Consider the following 19,121-nt stretch of genomic DNA (forward strand, 5'->3'; position numbering starts at 1 on the left):
TTACTTATATCTGTCAGTAAACTCGCCATGAAAGCGCTAAAACATACCGGTGTAGTGAGTTTACATTATTCACCCAAGGAACTTTAGTTATTAGAGAGTTCCGGTCGGACGGTTTTTCACGGGACACATTTTCGGTGTGGTTGTTTCCGGATGAGGGGATGCTGCTCTGTTATTGATTTAAGTAAAATGTAAGCTAAACAGTTAGCTCCATCTTTTGAGACTTCTTCCACCCCTGCTACACGCTACAACAAAGATGACGGAGAGAAGACGCTGTCGAAGGTGAGCCACGTAAATAAGACCGCCCACAAAACGCCGCATACGGAAGCGACTGTCAGAAAGCGGCTTGAAGATGATCTGTAAAACATTATCTATGCAACATTTTGACCAAAGAACCACCATTACATGTTATGTAGACCACAAGGAAGCAGTAGAAAATGGATGGAAGTGTCTTAATTGTAGAAATAAAAAAATAATATGACTCCTTTAATGCGCCTTATAATCCGGTGCGCCTTAGATATGAATAGATCGAAGATAGCCCATTCATCGGCAGTGCGCCCTATGGTCTGGAAATTACGGTATATATCATGGTACAGTTTTCGCCCAGCCCTAATATTTACAGAGGACTATGAATAAAAAATACTAGACATAAATAAAGAGGCCAGTTATAAAAAACGCCAGCTGAGGATGAAAGACAAGAAGTGTTACCTTGACAGCGGGACAGGTCTTTTTGTTCTTCTCGCTGGAGGCTCCTGGCAGGCCACCATGAGAGGGACCTTCGCATCCGTAGCGGAACCTGAAGCCTCGCTGGGAAACACACAACACACACATTAGCGTCACTGCGGAGCTGGCTTTAAGAAACATGCAACAAGAATTTCTAGCTAATATCATAATAATACAGTCAAACCTGTCTATGGCAGCCACACCAAAGAAAGGTGCAATAATAGCCACACACGGCGGCCTTTTAGATTTTTTTTTTTCTTCTACATGTTTTACCAAGCGTGCATGATTGGGTAATAGAAATAGCAATGTTGTCGTGGAGAGTTAGGACTGAAAGATGTTTAGGGGGACTTGCTGGGACATCTCGTCCACACAAACACTCGGTCAAGACACAGAAAAACAAATAACTTTGCTTTTTTTTTTCCTTCTATCAGATCTTTACACTACCTGTCTGTTGGCTAGTTGACATCAATCAAACAAATTGTATTCATATATATCAGGGGTATCCAAACTTTTTGACTTGGGGGCCACATTGGGCTAAAAAAAGCTGACTACATGTAAAGTAAATGTGTGTGTGTGTGTACATATTATGTTAATATTATGGATATATAATTAATATAATGGCTATATAATTAATATAATTCGATATTAAGAGTATGTGAAAGTTCAACTCCTACATTGTTTACTTCCGTGACGACCTTCTTAAAGATTGTAATAAGAAATATCACGCAGCTAAAATGCGCCAAACATGGATAAGTGTGGAGAGTGTTTTACATTTTTCCCATCATGCACTAAAATGGGTGTAATTTTGAAATTGTTTTATGGGGTTTAAACATTTTTCATAATATCCACAATTAGGGATGTCCAATAAAATCGGACTGCCTATATTATCGGCCGATAAATGCTTTACAATGTAATATCGGAAATTATCGGTATCGGTTTCGAAATTATTGGTATCGGTTTCAAAAAGTCAAATTCATGACTTTTTAAAACGCCGCTGTGTACACGGACGTAGGAAGAAGTACAGAGCGCCAATAAACTTTGAAGGCACTGCCTTTGCGTGCCGACCCAGTCACATAATATCTACGGCTTTTCACACACTCACAAGTGAATACAAGGCATACTTGATCAACAGCCACACAGGTCACACTGAGGGTTGCCGTATAAACAACTTTAACACTGTTACAAATATGCGCCACACTGTGAACCCACACCAAACAAGAATGACAAACACATTTCGGGAGAACATCCGCACCGTAACACAACATAAACACAACAGAACAAATACCCAGAACCCCTTGCAGCACTAACTCTTCCGGGACGCTACAATATACACTCCCCAAACCCCCTAACCCCGCCCACCTCAACCTCCTAATGCTCTCAGGGAGAGCATGTCCCAAATTCCAAGCTGCTGTTTTGAGGCATGTTAAAAAAAATAATGCACTTTGTGACTTCAATAATAAATATGGCAGTGCCATGTTGGCATTGTTTTCCATAACTTGAGTTGATTTATTTTGGAAAACCTTGTTACATTGTTTAATGCATCCAGCGGGGCATCACAACAAAATTAGGCATAATAATGTGTTAATTCCACAACTGTATATATCGGTATTGGTTGATATCGGTATCGGTAATTAAGAGTTGGACAATATCGGATATCGGCAAAAAAGCCATTATCGGACATCTCTATCCACAATGTTCAGTGAGCAAGTTGTGTTATGTGTGTTGACCTTTAAGTTAGTTGCCTTTTTTTGTTTGTTTTGGCACCATGACTAGGGAAGGTTGTTTGGATTGTGTCAAAGAAGTAAATGCCGTGCTATCATTTTAAAGTACTTTCAAGGGTCATTGATCGGATATACTCACATTGTCCACAAGATGGCAGCAAATATGTACAATTCAGAAACCACTTGATATTTAAGATCAATTTGAAAGCACTCCGCAGTGTGATGCTTTGTTGAAATAATGGCCCGGGTTAATGATGTCTTGCGTGCCGTAGTTTGGACACCCCTGATATAGGTCTTAATCCTAAGCGCATCAAAGGGCTTCACAAACTCAAAACAATATCCCCTGATCTGAACCCACAAGGAAAAACAAAACAAAAAACGGATGGGAAAAAAGAAAAAACTTTGTGATGTAATGGATTAATTGAATTGTTAAATAATAGATAAAGTGGGAGTCCAGTCCATCGGGAAACCACCAGACACTCATGGGTGGAGTGTATCTTCTTCCAAGCCCATCTAATCAGCTATGTAGAGATGTCTATAGCTGTCAATGAAAGAGTGGTCCAACAACTGCTCACTCTCGGTTCAGCTAACACCTCCTCCAGACTGGTATCTCTCCAGAAATTAACTGTGGCTCCCAGGTACCCTTTCCATACAGGAGGGGGAGTGACAGAGCAGAAAAGCGGCAGATCAACTGGTCTAAAAAGGAGTCTCTTTAAAAGCTAGAGTATATGTAGTAAATGAGTTTTAAGGTGAGACTTGAATGCTTCTACTGAGGTAGCATCTCTAACGGTTGCTGGTAGGGCATTTCAGAGTATGAGACCCCGGGTGGAAAAACGTTCGGCAGACTTTTTTTTAGGGGGTCTAGGGGTCACGAACAAGCAGACAATTTTGGGACGTAGATTTTGAGACGGTACATAGAGTACAATACAATCAGCAAGATAATATTTTCCGGACTATAAGGCGCACTTAAAATCCTTTTTTTTCTCCTCAAAACTCGACAGTGTGCCTTATAACCCGGTGCGCCTAATGTACGGAATAATTCTGGTTTTGCTTAGCGACCTCGAAGCAATTTTATTTGCTACATGGTGTAATGGTAAGTGTGACCAGTAGATGGCAGTTAAACATAAGATATACGTGTAGACTGCACTACGATGGCATTATGACTCATGTAAACACCACCAACATATTATATGTTCCATTGAAAATATAGAACATTACACACGGCGCTCAAAAATCTATCAAAATGTTTTAGTACGACTTTGGTAAGCTATGAAGCCGCACCGCTTGATGGAATGTACTGTGCTTCAACATAGGAGTATTGTTATGGTGTGTGTATAAGGTAAGACATTATCTGGCGTTTTGTTTCGCAATATTGTGCAAAAGCAACTTTTCTTACCTTCTGGTACCTGCTAAACTGTATTTGGGATCTGCATGAATCCTGAAAAATTACGCGAGTCCGCCTTTGTAGTCCGTGTCAACACCGTAGTCGATAAGCTTCTTCTTTTTCTCTATATTCTTGTTATGGGACATTCATCCTCCGCTGTTGCCATTTCTAATATAAAGTAGTGTAAAGTTCTTACTTATATCTGTCAGTAAACTCGCCATGAAAGCGCTAAAACATACCGGTGTAGTGAGTTTACATTATTCACCCAAGGAACTTTAGTTATTAAGAGAGTTCCAGTCGGACGGCCTTTCACGGGACACATTTCCGGCCTTGTTGTTGTTTCCGGATGAGGAGATGCTGCTCCGTTATTGATTGAAGTAAAGTCTGAATGTCATTAAAACACAATTTTTTGTGTATTTGGGATTGGCATATAATGTGGAATCAAGCCGTGGAGTCATGGCAGAGATATTTACAAAACAATCATGGCTTCCTTTATACTTCTGGCAAACAAGCAGTTTGGAATTTGTGCCAGGTGTGTAGTTTTCCCCAATGTGAATTCAGCGTATTATCCATATACGGTAGAAATTTACCCGAACATCTACGTGAGTCCATTTTGAATTTATGTTCAAGCGTTTGTTGTCCGCACGTCGGGGCCTGTGCACGTTTATACTGGAGTCTGATACAGATCACATTTTACTTGCAGTGTAAAGCAGTCAGCTGGGAAAAAAATCAGAAGTGGTCCACTTTGGCCTGCAGTGTAAACATAGTCAAAGTGACTTGAAGATAGGTCTGTAAGACATAATGTATGCAAAATAATCACCGAAGAACCACCATTACAAGTTATATAGCCCAGAAGGAAGTGTTCTAAATGAAGAAAAAAATATGACCCTTTTAAAATCGCACCTTAAATGTACCGGGAGCCAGTGCAGGTGTCAGAAAGTTCAATATCTGAAATAAAGAAATAAGAATGTGTGCTCGCTTAATAAGTACATGTTAAGTTAAGCTACAACTTAAATACGTTAGCATGTCAGACAGCTCATTACATCACCAAACCCTGCCCCCCACACATCAACCCCCACCCCTCCACCCCTCCGTGCGTCAGTTGAGGTGGGCGGGGTTTGGTGGTAGCGGGGGTGTATAATGTAGCCCGGAAGAGTTAGGGATGCATGGGATTCTGGGTATTTGTTCTGTTGTGTTACGGTGTGGATGTTCTCCCGAAATGTGTTTGTCATTCTTGTTTGGTGTGGGTTCACAGTGTGGCGCATATTAGTAAGAGTGTTAAAGTTGTTTATACGGCCACCCTCAGTGTGACCTGTATGGCTGTTGACCAAGTATGCCTTGCAGTCACTTCCGTGTGTAAGCAGAGGCCGCATACGACATGTGACTGGACCGGCACGCAGATAGTATGGTGAAAAAGCGGACGCGGCGACAGGTTGCAGAGGACGCTAATAAAGGCAGTGCCATCACGGTACGCCCTCAATATTGTTGTCCGGGTAAAAATCTGAGAATATTTGCCCCGGGAGACTTCCGGATTTCAGTGCCTCTCCTGGAAATCTCCCGGGGAAAATATTATCAGATTTTCAATCGGGAGGGTTGGCAAGTATGCAGCTGAGCCGCATCAGAGTGGTCAAAGAGCCGCACGCGGCTCCGGAGCCGCAGGTTGCCGACCCCTGCCCTAGGGTAATAACGTTAATTTATTTTTGATGAAACGTGATTATGTGCATGAGTGTATTTATGTATATGTACAGTATGTGTATATGTATACTGTACACATACAGTGAATGTATATGTACAGTATGTGTATATGTATGTTTGTACAGTGAATGTATATGTACATGTATGTGTATATGTATGTTTGTACAGTGAATGTATATGTACATGTATATGTACGTTTGTACAGTGAATGTGCGTGTGGATGTACGAACTTTGAGTATGTAGGTATGTACTGTATTTGTGCATGTATGTGGGAGCGTAGGTACCTATGTATGTATGTATGAATAACGGTGTGTATGTGAGTATATGTGTATTTGTATGTACAATATATTTGACTCCCAGTGTGTGTGGGAGCCAGAGTACGGCCCCAGCCACCCGAAGAGCCCAACCCACAAACAGCAGGTGTGGCACCCAGGGAACCAGGGACCACCAGCCCCACGCAGCCAGCGACAGGAACCCCAGGCCCACCGTTCCGCCCGGAAGAGCCAGCAGCAGGCCGCAGACAGACGCGCCCGGCAGAGGACTAGGCACGGGAGAAGCAGGGGACAGCCAGACCCCAAGCCAGCGAGAGACCACACCCCACATGGGCAGAAAGGCGGGACGCCCCGCCCGGGGGGCCCAGAGCCCACCCCCCACCCCGGGAGAGCCGCCGCAGGACCGCCCAGCACAGGGCCACGGGAACCACCCACCCCACCCGCAGGGACCCCAACGATGGAGATGGAACAACCAGCAACCGCCCTGTCGAATTCCCCCCCTGAGGGAGGTGGGGGAAAAAAATAATAAAATATATTTTTTTGTTTAAATAAAAAATAATAATTATATATTATATAAAAGAAAATCACAGACATGCTGACACACAAGGTCACTACCCCAGCAGCTGAACGACTACAACCAGTAGGCCCCAACCCAGACGGGCACCCGGAAGGGATGGACAGCGATCAAGCCATACACACACACACACACACACACACACACACACACACACACACACACACACACACACACACACGCACACACACGCACACACACACACACACACAATGTCTTCAAAGTGCATTTTCTAAAAAATAAAATAAGGACTTTTGTCGAGACTAGAACCAATTATTCACGTTTACATTGTGTGGTAAATGGTACATGGTCTGTATTTATATAGCACTTTACTATACTTGCACAAAACCCAAAGCGCTTTACATTATACGTCACATTCACCCATTCACACACACATTCATTGTTTCTTACAGGGAACTCTGCTTCACTAAACAAACTTTCCGATTTGCAAACCATATTCAAGAACCAATTAGGTTCGTAAATCGAGGTTCCGCTGTAAACGGTAATAGTAGCATTTCGAAATGGGTTACAAAAACTCCTAATTTGGCTGCTGACATATGCAGTAACCTATTGCGTCATTTCATTTATCCAAACTATTATTAATCAACTTGTTAATTTACTGTTACTTTCTGTTGTAACATGGTTATATCTACACTTCTGTTAAAAATAATAAAGCACTTATTCTGTTTGGATACTTGACATTAGTTTTGGGCGATACTACAAACGTGGGTATAGAACCATTACCAAGTAGTTACAAAGGCAGTATCGGTCGTACCAATTCGGATAATGATACTTCAAATTTAACAGGTTGATAACACCCACTGTGTTGATACTTTGAAGTGTAACTACATTACCCAGAAGTCTCAGTGGTAGACCAGAAGGAAAAATATAGAGGCTAGTACTTCGCAGAGATAGTCAAAGACTTAGACTTAGACAAACTTTAATGATCCACAAGGGAAATTGTTCAAAAGGCGGGGTACACCCTGGACAAGTCGCCACCTCATCGCAGGGCCAACACAGATAGACAGACAACATTCACACACTAGGGCCAATTTAGTGTTGCCAATCAACCTTTTCCCAGGTGCATGTCTTTGGATGTGGGAGGAAGCCGGAGTACCCGGAGGGAACCCACGCAGTCACGGGGAGGACATGCAAACTCCACACAGAAGGATCCCGAGCCCGGGATTGAACCCAGGACTACTCAGGACCTTCGTATTGTGAGGCAGATGCACTAACCCCTCTGCCAACGTGCTGCCCTGTTTGGATCTTATTTTATTTTTTTATATTGTATTACAAAAGACACGGAAGGGATATTTTGACGCAAAAATTAATGTTCAAAAACTTTCGCCTACATTTACCAAGCCTGAACGTAGGTTTATAACATCACTTTTCCAGCGGCTGCTAACATAGGTTTGACTGTACAATATTCTTCTTAATGCAAAACCCAAAACCAATGAAGTTGGCACGTTGTGTAATTCGTAAATAAAAACAGAATACAATGATTTGCAAATCCTTTTCCACTTATATTCAATTGAATAGACTGCAAAGACAAGATACTTAATGTTCCAACTGAGAAACTTCCACGCAGGTCTGGACTATAGACAGGCCAGTCTAGTACCCGCACTCTTTTACGGTACTACAAAGACACGCTGTTGTAACACGTGGCTTGGCATTGTCTTGCTGAAATAAGCAGGGGCGTCCATGGTAACGTTGCTTGGATGGCAACATATGTTGCTCCAAAATCTGTATGTACCTTTCAGCATTAATGGTGGCTTCACAGATGTGTAAGTTACCCATGCCTTGGCCACTATACACCCCCATACCATCACAGATGCTGGCTTTTGAAGTTTGCGCTTAGAACAGTCTGGATGGTTCTTTTCCTCTTTGGTCCGGAGGACATGACGTCCACAGTTTCCAAAAACAATTTGAAATGTGGATTCGTCAGACCACAGAACACTTTTCCACTTTGCATCAGTCCATCTTAGATGAGCTCGGGCCCAGCGAAGCTGGCAACGTTTCTGGGTGTTGTTGATAAATGGCTTTCGCTTTGCATAGTAGAGTTTTAACTTGCACTTACAGATGTAGCGACAAACTGTAGTTACTGACAGTGGTTTTCTGAAGTGTTCCTGAGCCCATGTGGTGATATCCTTTACACACTGATGTCACTTTTTGCTGCAGTACCGCCTGAGGGATCGAAGGTCCACAATATCATCGCTTACTTGCAGTGATTTCTACAGATTCTCAGAACCTTTTGATGATATTACAGACTGTAGATGGTGAAATCCCTAAATTCCTTGTTGAGAAATGTTGTTCTTAAACTGTTCGACAATTTGCCAACGCATTTGTTCACAAAGTGGTGACACTCGCCCCGTCCTTGTTTGTGAACGACTGCTTTTATACCCAATCATGGCACCCACCTGTTCCCAATTAGCATGTTCACCTGTGGGATGTTCCAAATAAGTGTTTGATGAGCAGTCCTCAACTTTCCCAGTCTTTTTTGCCACTCGTGCCAGCTTTTTTGAAACATGTTGCAGGCATCAAATTCCAAATGAGCTAATATTTGCAAAAAAATATTTCCAGTTCGAACATTTAATATTTTGTCTTTGCAGTCTATTCAATTGAATATAGGTTGAAAAATATTAGCAAATTATTGTATTCTGCTTTTATTTACAATTTACACAACGTGCCAACTTCACTGGTTTTGGAGTTTGTACATGAACATCGGCCCGCCACAAATAAATGTAGCACTACCAATGCTCGTACACGTATAAACCCATTATAACGCAGAATATAAGAAGGAGCAGGAGCCAACTTAGCGACCTTGTCGCTATATTCAGTGAGTAATCTAACCCCTAAATTTTTTAAATGACTAGCAACAAATATAGCAAAGTGTTCACTCACATGTTTGGTTTGTCACATTCAAACAAACAATGTGTTTATGTTTTCTTTTGTTTCAAATGATACTGGAGCACCTGGAGCCACGGCTCGTTAGTGCTCATTAGTGGTCCTGCCCACACTACTGACCTGTTTGGGCTGCTCCAAGATTTGCAGGAAAGGGCCATCCCCTGAAAACACACACACATCAATAATTCTGCTGTTGATCTACAGCAGGGGTGCCCAAAGTGCGGCACATTCTAAAAATACTATTACAAAAAACATTCAAAAGTGGAATATAAGGTGTAATGGAATGAATAGATGTTGCAATAATGACTAATAACATTGTTTCTTTAAAACTGTATCTGGGGGGGAGGTGTAGTCAGCGCTGCTTGCAGGAGGAAAAGTCACCGCGGCTGTCCATGGTACTGAGGACGAGCACCATCGGGCAGGGGCGGGGCATGTGCTGACGGCGAGACACAGCTGGCAGGTGATTAGATTTCACAGGTGGTACGTGTAAATCTAATCATCTGTTGTCTTTAACAGTAAGCGGCCGGAAGCAGAGGGGGAGAGAGGATACGCACGCGACTGAAAAGTCACGTTCTGGGAGAAGGAAACTGGTGATAACATATATGATCATTAAAACTTTCTTAAAACCTGCAAGCTTGGATCCTGTGAAGTCTGTCAGTGGGACCGCTAGGAAGCGACCTCCACATTGTAATTGCTCAAAAAATAGTAGTTAGTTAAAATTAACGTAACAAATTGACAAATTGAAGGCTCCAGTTACTTCACATCAAATATTCCATTTTGAAATATGATTTTGGGGGAAATGTTGCATATTTTGTCTCTTTGCCATAAAAAACTAAGTGTTCTAATGCAAAAATGCCATTAAACCAACAACAACAACAAAAATGTATAAAAACATACTGACAAATAGGTCTAAAGTTGATCTCGAGATTAAAGCTTTGAAAGTACAACAAATACAGTACAGGGCAAAAGTTTGGACATACCTTTTCCTCATTCAATGTGTTTTCTTTATTTTCATGACTATTTACATTGTAGATTGTCACTGAAGGCATCAAAACTATGAATGAACACATGTGGAGTTATGTACTTAACAAAAAAAGGTGAAATAACTGAAAACATGTTTTATATTTCCGTTTCTTCAAAATAGCCACCCTTTGCTCTGATTACTGCTTTGCACACGCTTGGCATTCTCTTGATGAGCTTCAAGAGTTAAGTCACCTGAAAGGGTTTTCACTTCACAGGTGTCATAGTTTTGATGCCTTCAGTGACAATCTACAATGTAAAAAGTCATGAAAATAAAGAAAATGCATTGAAATGAGAAGATGTGTCTAAACTTTTGGCCTGCACTGTGTGTATATATATTTTTTTACTTATTTTTAACACTTTCATGAGTGGGGCCCTTTTGGATCCCTGATCATTTTTGTGGGATACAAATAAAAACCTCATTGCTCAAATAATAACAAGTCCAAATCAATATTGTTATGAATAATTGACCTATTGAAGGCTCCAATTATTACTGTGGGTGTAATGATTGATCAATATATTGATATATGTATCTGTCTATTACCTGACCGCTTCTATGTTAGCTACCTCTCTTTGTTTATAATGTATCTTTTCTGCTGGATCTACTCTCTATTTTATGCTGCCCTTTTTTGCTGCAGCTGTTAAATATACTGTAATATTGTACATGGTATATTATATATTGTATATATTATATAAAATATAATATTTTACAAAAATATAATATATTATAATAATATATCAGTATATATTATATACTGTGTAAATAATATGTAAATATTACATGTATGTTATATTTTATATTGCTACTATGGTACGTTTCAAGTCTACTTAATACCTGCATTATCCTTTCCATCCTTACCCTTTCAATCCTTTGTAACTGAGCTACTGTGTGGAACAATTTCCCTTGTGGATCAATAAAGTGTGTCTTAGATTGATTTTCATTCCTTAATTTCAAGTATATCAATCTGAGATCCTTTTAAAAGGGAATCGATCGATTTGATCGGTACTAGAAAAAGGAAAACATTGGATTAAAGAACAGCAGACTTTACATAAAGCTTAGCACTTTTACAAATACGATCGCTAAACGTTACGTCTTATTTGTCCGCCTGTGACATAATCAAAACAAAAAAGGCAGATAGCTACAGAAATATAAGAAACTTCACCTGCAGTGTCCAGTATCCAATATTTGATCCACTATTTTATTATTTCACAGTACCACTAGTAGATTCCGACTCTATTTCAACTCACTGATCGCATCGTTCTGAAAAAATAACATCGTCCCTGAATCGTATCGGCAACCACAAATATCGAATCGTTGTAAAAAACAATCGTCCCCCCCTCAATTACTTCACATCAAATATTCCACATGTATTTTTTTGCTGGGGAAATGTTGCATATTTTGTGTGTTTGCCATAAAAAACATGGTTTTCTTAAACAAAAAGGGCATGAAACATCAAAAAAATAATGTACTCTGTATTAGAGATGTCCAATAATGGCTTTTTTGCCGATATCTGATATTCCGATATTGTCCAACTCTTAATTACCTATTCCGATATCAACCGATACCAATATATACAGTCGTGGAATTAACACATTATTATGCCTAATTTTGTTGTGATGCCCCGCTGGATGCATTAAACAATGTAACAAGGTTTTCCAAAATAAATCAACTCAAGTTAAGGAAAAAAATGCCAACATGGCACTGCCATATTTATTATTGAAGTCACAAAGTGCATTATTTTTTTTAACATGCCTCAAAACAGCAGCTTGGAATTTGGGACATGCTCTCCCTGAGAGAGCATGAGGAGGTTGAGGTGGGGGGCTAGGGGGTATAGGGTAGCGGGGGGTGTATATTGTAGCGTCCCGGAAGAGTTAGTGCTGCAAGGGGTTCTGGGTTTTTGTTCTGTTGTGTTTATGTTGTGTTACGGTGCGGAGGTTCTCCCGAAATGTGTCTGTCATTCTTGTTTGGTGTGGGTTCACAGTGTGGCGCATATTTGTAACAGTGTTAAAGTTGTTTATACAGACACCCTCAGTGTGACCTGTATGGCTGTTGACCAAGTATGCCTTGCATTCACTTGCGTTTGTGAAAAGCCGTAGATATTACGTGACTGGGCCGGCACGCAAAGGCAGTGCCTTTAAGGCACGCCCCCAATATTGTTGTCTGGGTGGAAATCGGGAGAAACTCGGGAGAATGGTTGCTCCAGGAGATTTTCGGGAGGGGCACTGAAATTCGTGAGTCTCCCGGGAAAATCGGGAGGGTTGGCAAGTATGACTGGGAGACGCAACTGCTCTGTACTTCTCCTTACGTCCGTGTACCACTACGTACAGCGGCGTTTTAAAAAGTCATAAATTTTACTTTTTGAAACCGATACCGATAATTTCCGATATTACATTTTAAAGCATTTATCGGCCGATAATATCGGCAGTCCGATATTATCAGACATCTCTACTTTATATCAACGGATAGACCTGAAGATTGGAGCTGGAGATTTAAGCGTTGAAAAAACAAAAAATCTGTATACTCAGAACTATAAGCTGCTATTTTTCCCTACGCTTTGGACCCTGCGACTTATTAAACAGTGCGGCTATTTCATGGATTTTTCTTCTCTGACGGGTCATATTGCAAATATTTTTCATTAAACACATGCAAAGACACTGAAATGGTGTTATTGTTTGTCTTGTGGCACCATCTTTTGGACAAATGTCTCACTGCAGGTGCTGCTGGTTGAACGCTTACAGTGTTTCCTGCTGTTTAAAGCTTTGAACCGGAAGTACAAGTGTCGTTATATAAAAATATAATATAATAATATATTAGTATATATTATATACTGTATATATAATATATAAATATTACATACATGTCATATTTTATATTGCTACTATGGTACATGTTTAGTCTACTTCATACCTACTCAGTGGCCTAGTGGTTAGAGTGTCCGCCCTGAGATCGGTAGGTTGTGAGTTCAAACCCCAGCCGAGTCATACCAAAGACTATAAAAATGGGACCCATTACCTTCCTGCTTGGCACTCAGCATCGAGGGTTGGAATTGGGGGTTAAATCACCAAAAATGATGAACAAGGGGTGGACAAGGGGATGGGTCAAATGCAAAGGACAAATTTCACCACACCTAGTGTGTGTGACAATCATTGGTACTTTAACTTTAACTGCATTATCCTTTCCATCCTTTGTAACTGAGCTACTGTGTGGAACAATTTCCCTTGTGGAAAGTTGGTCTAAGTCCCGTTTTCTAATCGTCCATAGTGTTTTTACTTGTATGGATTCTTCATTCATCACTCCAAGCAACGTTTGTAAGTTTTACAATATAACTAAAACAATTCTTACTTACTAAAACCGTCCCATGTGTGATGTCTGGAGGGGTGTTTTCATACATATGTTTTTGTGCTATCACGTTGTAATTAAGCTAGCATAATCAGCATTAGCTAATATGCTCACACTTTTACTTTTACTTTCTGTGTTGGTATTATTAACTCACAATGGCATTCTTTTTGTAATGTTTCAGTCTCCTTGGTGTTAAATTCACCAAGACGTCACCATGGAGTTACTCAGTCCGTTTAGCTGATTGGAGAGCTAGCTTCCGCAGCTAGCGGGTCCATGACGATGATTTCTGTTTTGTCTGATCAGCCGTTTTACTGCCGTGTTACAGATAGCGTTTGGAAACATTTAAGGTATGTAAATAAATATTTCTATGCAAATAACTAATTTCACAATGTACAGTCGTGGTCAAAAGTAAACTTGTAAAGAACATAATGTCATGGCTGTCTTGAGTTTCCAATCATTTCTACAACTCTTATTTTTTTGTGATAGAGTGATTGCAGCACATACACTACCGTTCAAAAGTTTGGGGTAACATTGAAATGTCCTTATTTTTTAAGGAAAAGCACTGTACTTTTCAATGAAGATAACTTTATACTAGTCTTAACTTTAAAGAAATACACTCTATACATTGCTAATGTGGTAAATGACTATTCTAGCTGCAAATGTCTGGTTTTTGGTGCAATATCTACATAGGTGTATAGAGGCCCATTTCCAGCAACTATCACTCCGGTGTTCTAATGGTACAATGTGTTTGCTCATTGGCTCAGAAGGCTAATTGATGATTAGAAAACCCTTGTGCAATCATGTTCACACATCTGAAAACAGTTTAGCTCATTACAGAAGCTACAAAACTGACTTTCCTTTGAGCAGATTGAGTTTCTGGAGCATCACATTTGTGGGGTCAATTAAACGCTCAAAATGGCCAGAAAAAGAGAACTTTCATCTGAAACTCGACAGTCTATTCTTGTTCTTAGAAATGAAGGCTATTCCACAAAATTGTTTGGGTGACTCCAAACTTTTGAACGGTAGTGTACTTGTTGGTCACAAAAAACATTCATGAAGTTTGGTTCTTTAATGAATTTATTATGAGTCTACTGAAAATGTGAGCAAATCTGCTGGGTCAAAAGTATACATACAGCAACATACATTATCAATTTTGGTGATGTAGAAAAGTTACAATCTAATCAAATTAGCTTCATGGCATGGCCTCTTAACTTCATGTGAATTATTATGATTGACGACACCTGTTGACTTCTCTGAGCCCATTTAAATAGAGCTCATGTTATGCAGTCATTAGACTTGGTTACAAACGCGACAATGGGAAAGTCAAAAGAACTCGGCACAGATCTGAAAAAACGAATCATTGACTTGAACTAGTCAGGAAAGTCACTTGGAGCAGCTTAAGGTCCCAAGAGCAACTGTGTAGATAATTGTTCGTAAGAATAAAGTGCATGGCACAGTTTTGTCACTGCCACGATCAGGAAGAAAACGCAAGCTATCACCTGCTGCTGAGAGAAAATTGGTCAGGATGATCAAGAGTCAACCAAGAACCACCAAAAAGCAGGTCTGCAATTAATTGGAAGCTGCTGGAACACGTGTCAGTGTCCACAGTCAAGCGTGTTTTGCATCGCTATGGACTGAGAGGCTACCATGCAAGAAGGAAGCCCTTGCTCCAGAAGCCACACCTTAAGGCTCGTCTAAAGTTTGCTGCTGATCACATGGACAAAGATAAGACCTTCTGGAGGAAAGTTATGTGGTCAGATGAAACAAAATGTTTGGAGGAGAAAAGGTGAGGACTTTCATCCCAGGAACACCATCCCTACTGTCAAGCATGGTGGTGGTAGTATTATGCTCTGGGTCTATTTTGCTGGAACTGGTGCTTTACAGAGAGTAAATGGGACAAGGAAAATGGAGGATTACCTCCAAATTCTTCAGGACAACCTAAAATCATCAGCCCAGAGGTTGGGTCTTGGGCGCAGTTTGGTGTTCCAACAGGACAATGAACCCAAACACACGTCAAAAGTGGTAAAGGAATGGCTAAATCAGGCTAGAATTAAGGTTTTAGAATTGGCTTCCCAAAGTCCTAACTTAAACCCCATTGAGAACATGTGGACAATGCTGAAGAAACAAGTCCATGTGAGAAAACCAACAAATTTAGCTGAACTGCACCAATTTTGTCAAGAGGAGTGGTCAAAAATTCAAGCAGAAGCTTGTGGATGGCTACCAAAAGCGCCTTATTGCAGTGAAACTTGCCAAGGGACATGTAAGCAAATATTAACATTGCTGTATGTATACTTTTGACCCAGCACATTTGCTCACATTTTCAGTAGACCCATAATAAATTCATAAAAGAAGCAAACTTCATGAATGTTTTTTGTGACCAACAAGTATGTGCTCCAATCACTCTATCACAAAAAAATAAGAGTTGTACAAATTATTAGAAACTCCAGACAGCCCTGACATTATGTTCTTTACAAGTGTATGTAAACTTTTGACCACGACTGTATATATCTTAGTCCTGTAGTCCAGTGCAGCTAATATATGGGATGTTTGTGTGTGTCACACAAATGGCATTTGGAACGCCGCATGTGGACTGTGTCAACAGGAAGTGAGAGCAGTCACGTGACCAAGGCGTCACGAAACTCTTCTTTCACTTTCCCGCCACCACAACTTGTTTTCCCCCCACCCACAAAGTTTCGCCTGAGAAGGAACAAGCGCAACGACGCAAATAACCGCGCATGTTGCTTTGAGGAAGCCTCACCTGTCCTCAGTGACGAGCTGTGAGACGTGAGCGCAGTGAATTGTGGGAAGTCCCAGGACGGGTCCATCATCAGTGTGTCCAGTATCTGCACAGAACGTCCAATATTGACTTCCCGTCTGTGTCGTCGTTATTTCTGCATAGCGAGCAACGTACCTGACTGTTCGCAGGAAGGAAGTGATCGTCCCCCGCCATGGTTCCTGTACGGGCAAAAGATGAAAGTCGTTATTAAGTCAACCACCAATAAATGACTTCTTTATTCAACTTTGAATACACTGGCCTAGTTAAATCTGAAAAGTGAACACTAATTTACTTGCCAATCATCTGTCATCACAATAGTTGTAAAGCTATTAGGAAAATTACTGTATTTTTCGGAGTATAAGTCGCTCCGGAGTATAAGTCGCACAGGCCGAAAATGCATAATAAAGAAGGAAAAAAACATATATAGGTCGCATTTTTGGGGGAAATGTATTTGATAAAAGCCAACACCAAGAATAGACATTTGAAAGGCAATTTAAAATAAATAAAGAATAGTGAACAACAGGCTGAATAAGTGTACGTTATATGAGGCATAAATAACCAACTGAGAACGTGCCTGGTATGTTAACGTAACATATTATGGTAAGAGTCATTCAAATAACTATAACATATAGAACATGCTATACGTTTACCAAACAATCTGTCACTCCTAATCGCTAAATCCCATGAAATCTTATACGTCTAGTCTCTTACGTGAGTGAGCTAAATAATATTATTTGATATTTTACGCTAATGTGTTGATAATTTCACACATAAATCGCTCCTGAGTATAAGTCGCACCCCCGGCCAAACTATTCGGACTTATAGTCCGAAAAATATGTTAACCACGGACGGATAAATTGATATTGACTGCATTTTTTTTTTCTTTTTATTGACATCCAGCATCAGACAGTCCTATCTATTACATCATATATTTGTTGTCTGCCCTAAATGTCAAAATATTGTTTTGTTTATATCCCAGAAATGCCACCCCCCAAAAAAAGAAAGAAACAGCAAGAAAGCAAAATAATAATATTTACAGACAAATCAATTAAATAAAGAAAAACAAGTAAAAATATATAAATATTTTAATATTATTTTATTTCTGAGTATTATTATTTGACTGCATTTTTAAACTAGATTACCACATTTTTAGTACATAATTTAGACACCAATACGGTTTTCGACCAAACAGGTCCACTTCCATGGCAGTGATGGAACTAGTTGAGGAGGTAACCACTGCAATTGATAAGAGGGAGTTTGCTGTTGGCTTTTTTATTGACCTGAACAAGGCCTTTGACACCATCGATCACACATTACTTTTAAACAAAATGCAGAAGTATGGTGTCAGAGGTCTTGCTCGTGATTGGTTGAAAAGTTATCTTGGTGGCAGAGAACAGTATGTGCATATGAACAATGTAGATTCAGATAAAAAGATTATAACACATGGAGTGCCCCAAGGTTCTGTACTGGGACCAAAATTGTTTTTATTGTATATTAATGATATCTGTAAAATCTTTTAAAAAAACTCAACTGTATTCTCTTTGCTGATGATACAAGTCTGTACTGTTCTGGGCAAGACCTTGGCCAACTCTTAGAGGCTGTAGAGAGTGAACTCCACATACTAAAGCAATGGTTTGATGCCAATAAACTGTCAATCAACCTAAATAAAACAAAATGTATGACTTTTGGAAATAGGAAAAATAACATACAGTGTCATATAAGAATTGATGATATTGAGATAGAAAGGGTGTATTCAACAACATTTTGGGGAATCTATATAGATGATAAATTAAATTGGAAACGGTACATAAATATACTTAAGACAAAGATGGCAAAAAATATTGCTATGTTACATAAAATCAAAAACTCTGTAAATCAAAAGGCTCTTAACATGTTATATAATTCTTTCGTACTCCCATATCTTAATTATTGTGTTGAAATCTGGGGTAACAATTACAAATCAAACATCAACTCTATATTCTTACTTCAAAAGAAAGCGATTAGAATTGGAAATGATGCGGATTATCATGACCATACCAATGCTTTGTTTATTAAATTAAAAACATTAAAACTGCACGATCTTGTTGACCTCAACACTGCTATTGTGACGTACAAAGCTCATAACCACATGCTGCCTGGGTGTCTACAGGAGCGGTTCAAACCCAGAGAGAGTCCCTATGACCTCAGAGGTTCAGCTGTCTTCCAGAAAGCTAAGATAAGAACGAGCTTAAAAAGTAGATGTGTTTCTGTCAGGGGGGTTCAACTGTGGAACAGCTTGGATGATTCCTTAAAGGCCTACTGAAAGCCACTACTACCGACCACGCAGTCTGATAGTTTATACATCAATGATTAAATCTTAACATTGCAACACATGCCAATACGGCCGGGTTAACTTATAAAGTGCAATTTTAAACACACCGGGAAACTTCCGGTTGAAAACGTCTATGTATGATGACGTTTGCGCGTGACGTCGATGGTTGAAACGGAAGTATTCGGACACATTGTATCCCAATACAAACAGCTCTGTTTTCATCGCAAAATTCCACAGTATTCTGGACATCTGTGTTGGTGAATCTTTTGCAATTTGTTTAATGAACAATAGAGACTGCAAAGAAGAAAGTTGTAGGTGGGATCGGTGTATTAGCAGCTGGCTGCAGCAACACAACCAGGAGGACTTTGAGTTGGATAGCAGACGCGCTATCCGACGCTAGCCGC

The 19,121-nt window shown here is 40.1% G+C and overlaps 1 protein-coding gene across 2 annotated transcripts in view; it reads right to left on the reverse strand.

Annotated features, from left to right (window-relative positions):
• nfkb1 (nuclear factor of kappa light polypeptide gene enhancer in B-cells 1) overlaps positions 1 to 19,121 on the reverse strand; it is a 68,364-nt gene that overhangs the window by 46,931 nt on the left and 2,312 nt on the right. For both annotated transcript variants that reach the window (XM_062040046.1, XM_062040045.1), the window contains exons 2-5: positions 16,542 to 16,585; positions 16,389 to 16,473; positions 9,391 to 9,431; positions 706 to 804 (exon numbers count right to left, since the gene is read on the reverse strand). In XM_062040046.1, the coding sequence (XP_061896030.1) occupies positions 706 to 804; positions 9,391 to 9,431; positions 16,389 to 16,473; positions 16,542 to 16,585 (269 nt within the window). The remainder of the gene's footprint in view (positions 1 to 705; positions 805 to 9,390; positions 9,432 to 16,388; positions 16,474 to 16,541; positions 16,586 to 19,121) is intronic.

The sequence above is a fragment of the Entelurus aequoreus genome, linkage group LG28, assembly GCF_033978785.1.
Source record: "Entelurus aequoreus isolate RoL-2023_Sb linkage group LG28, RoL_Eaeq_v1.1, whole genome shotgun sequence".
Taxonomy (NCBI): Eukaryota; Metazoa; Chordata; class Actinopteri; order Syngnathiformes; family Syngnathidae; genus Entelurus; species Entelurus aequoreus.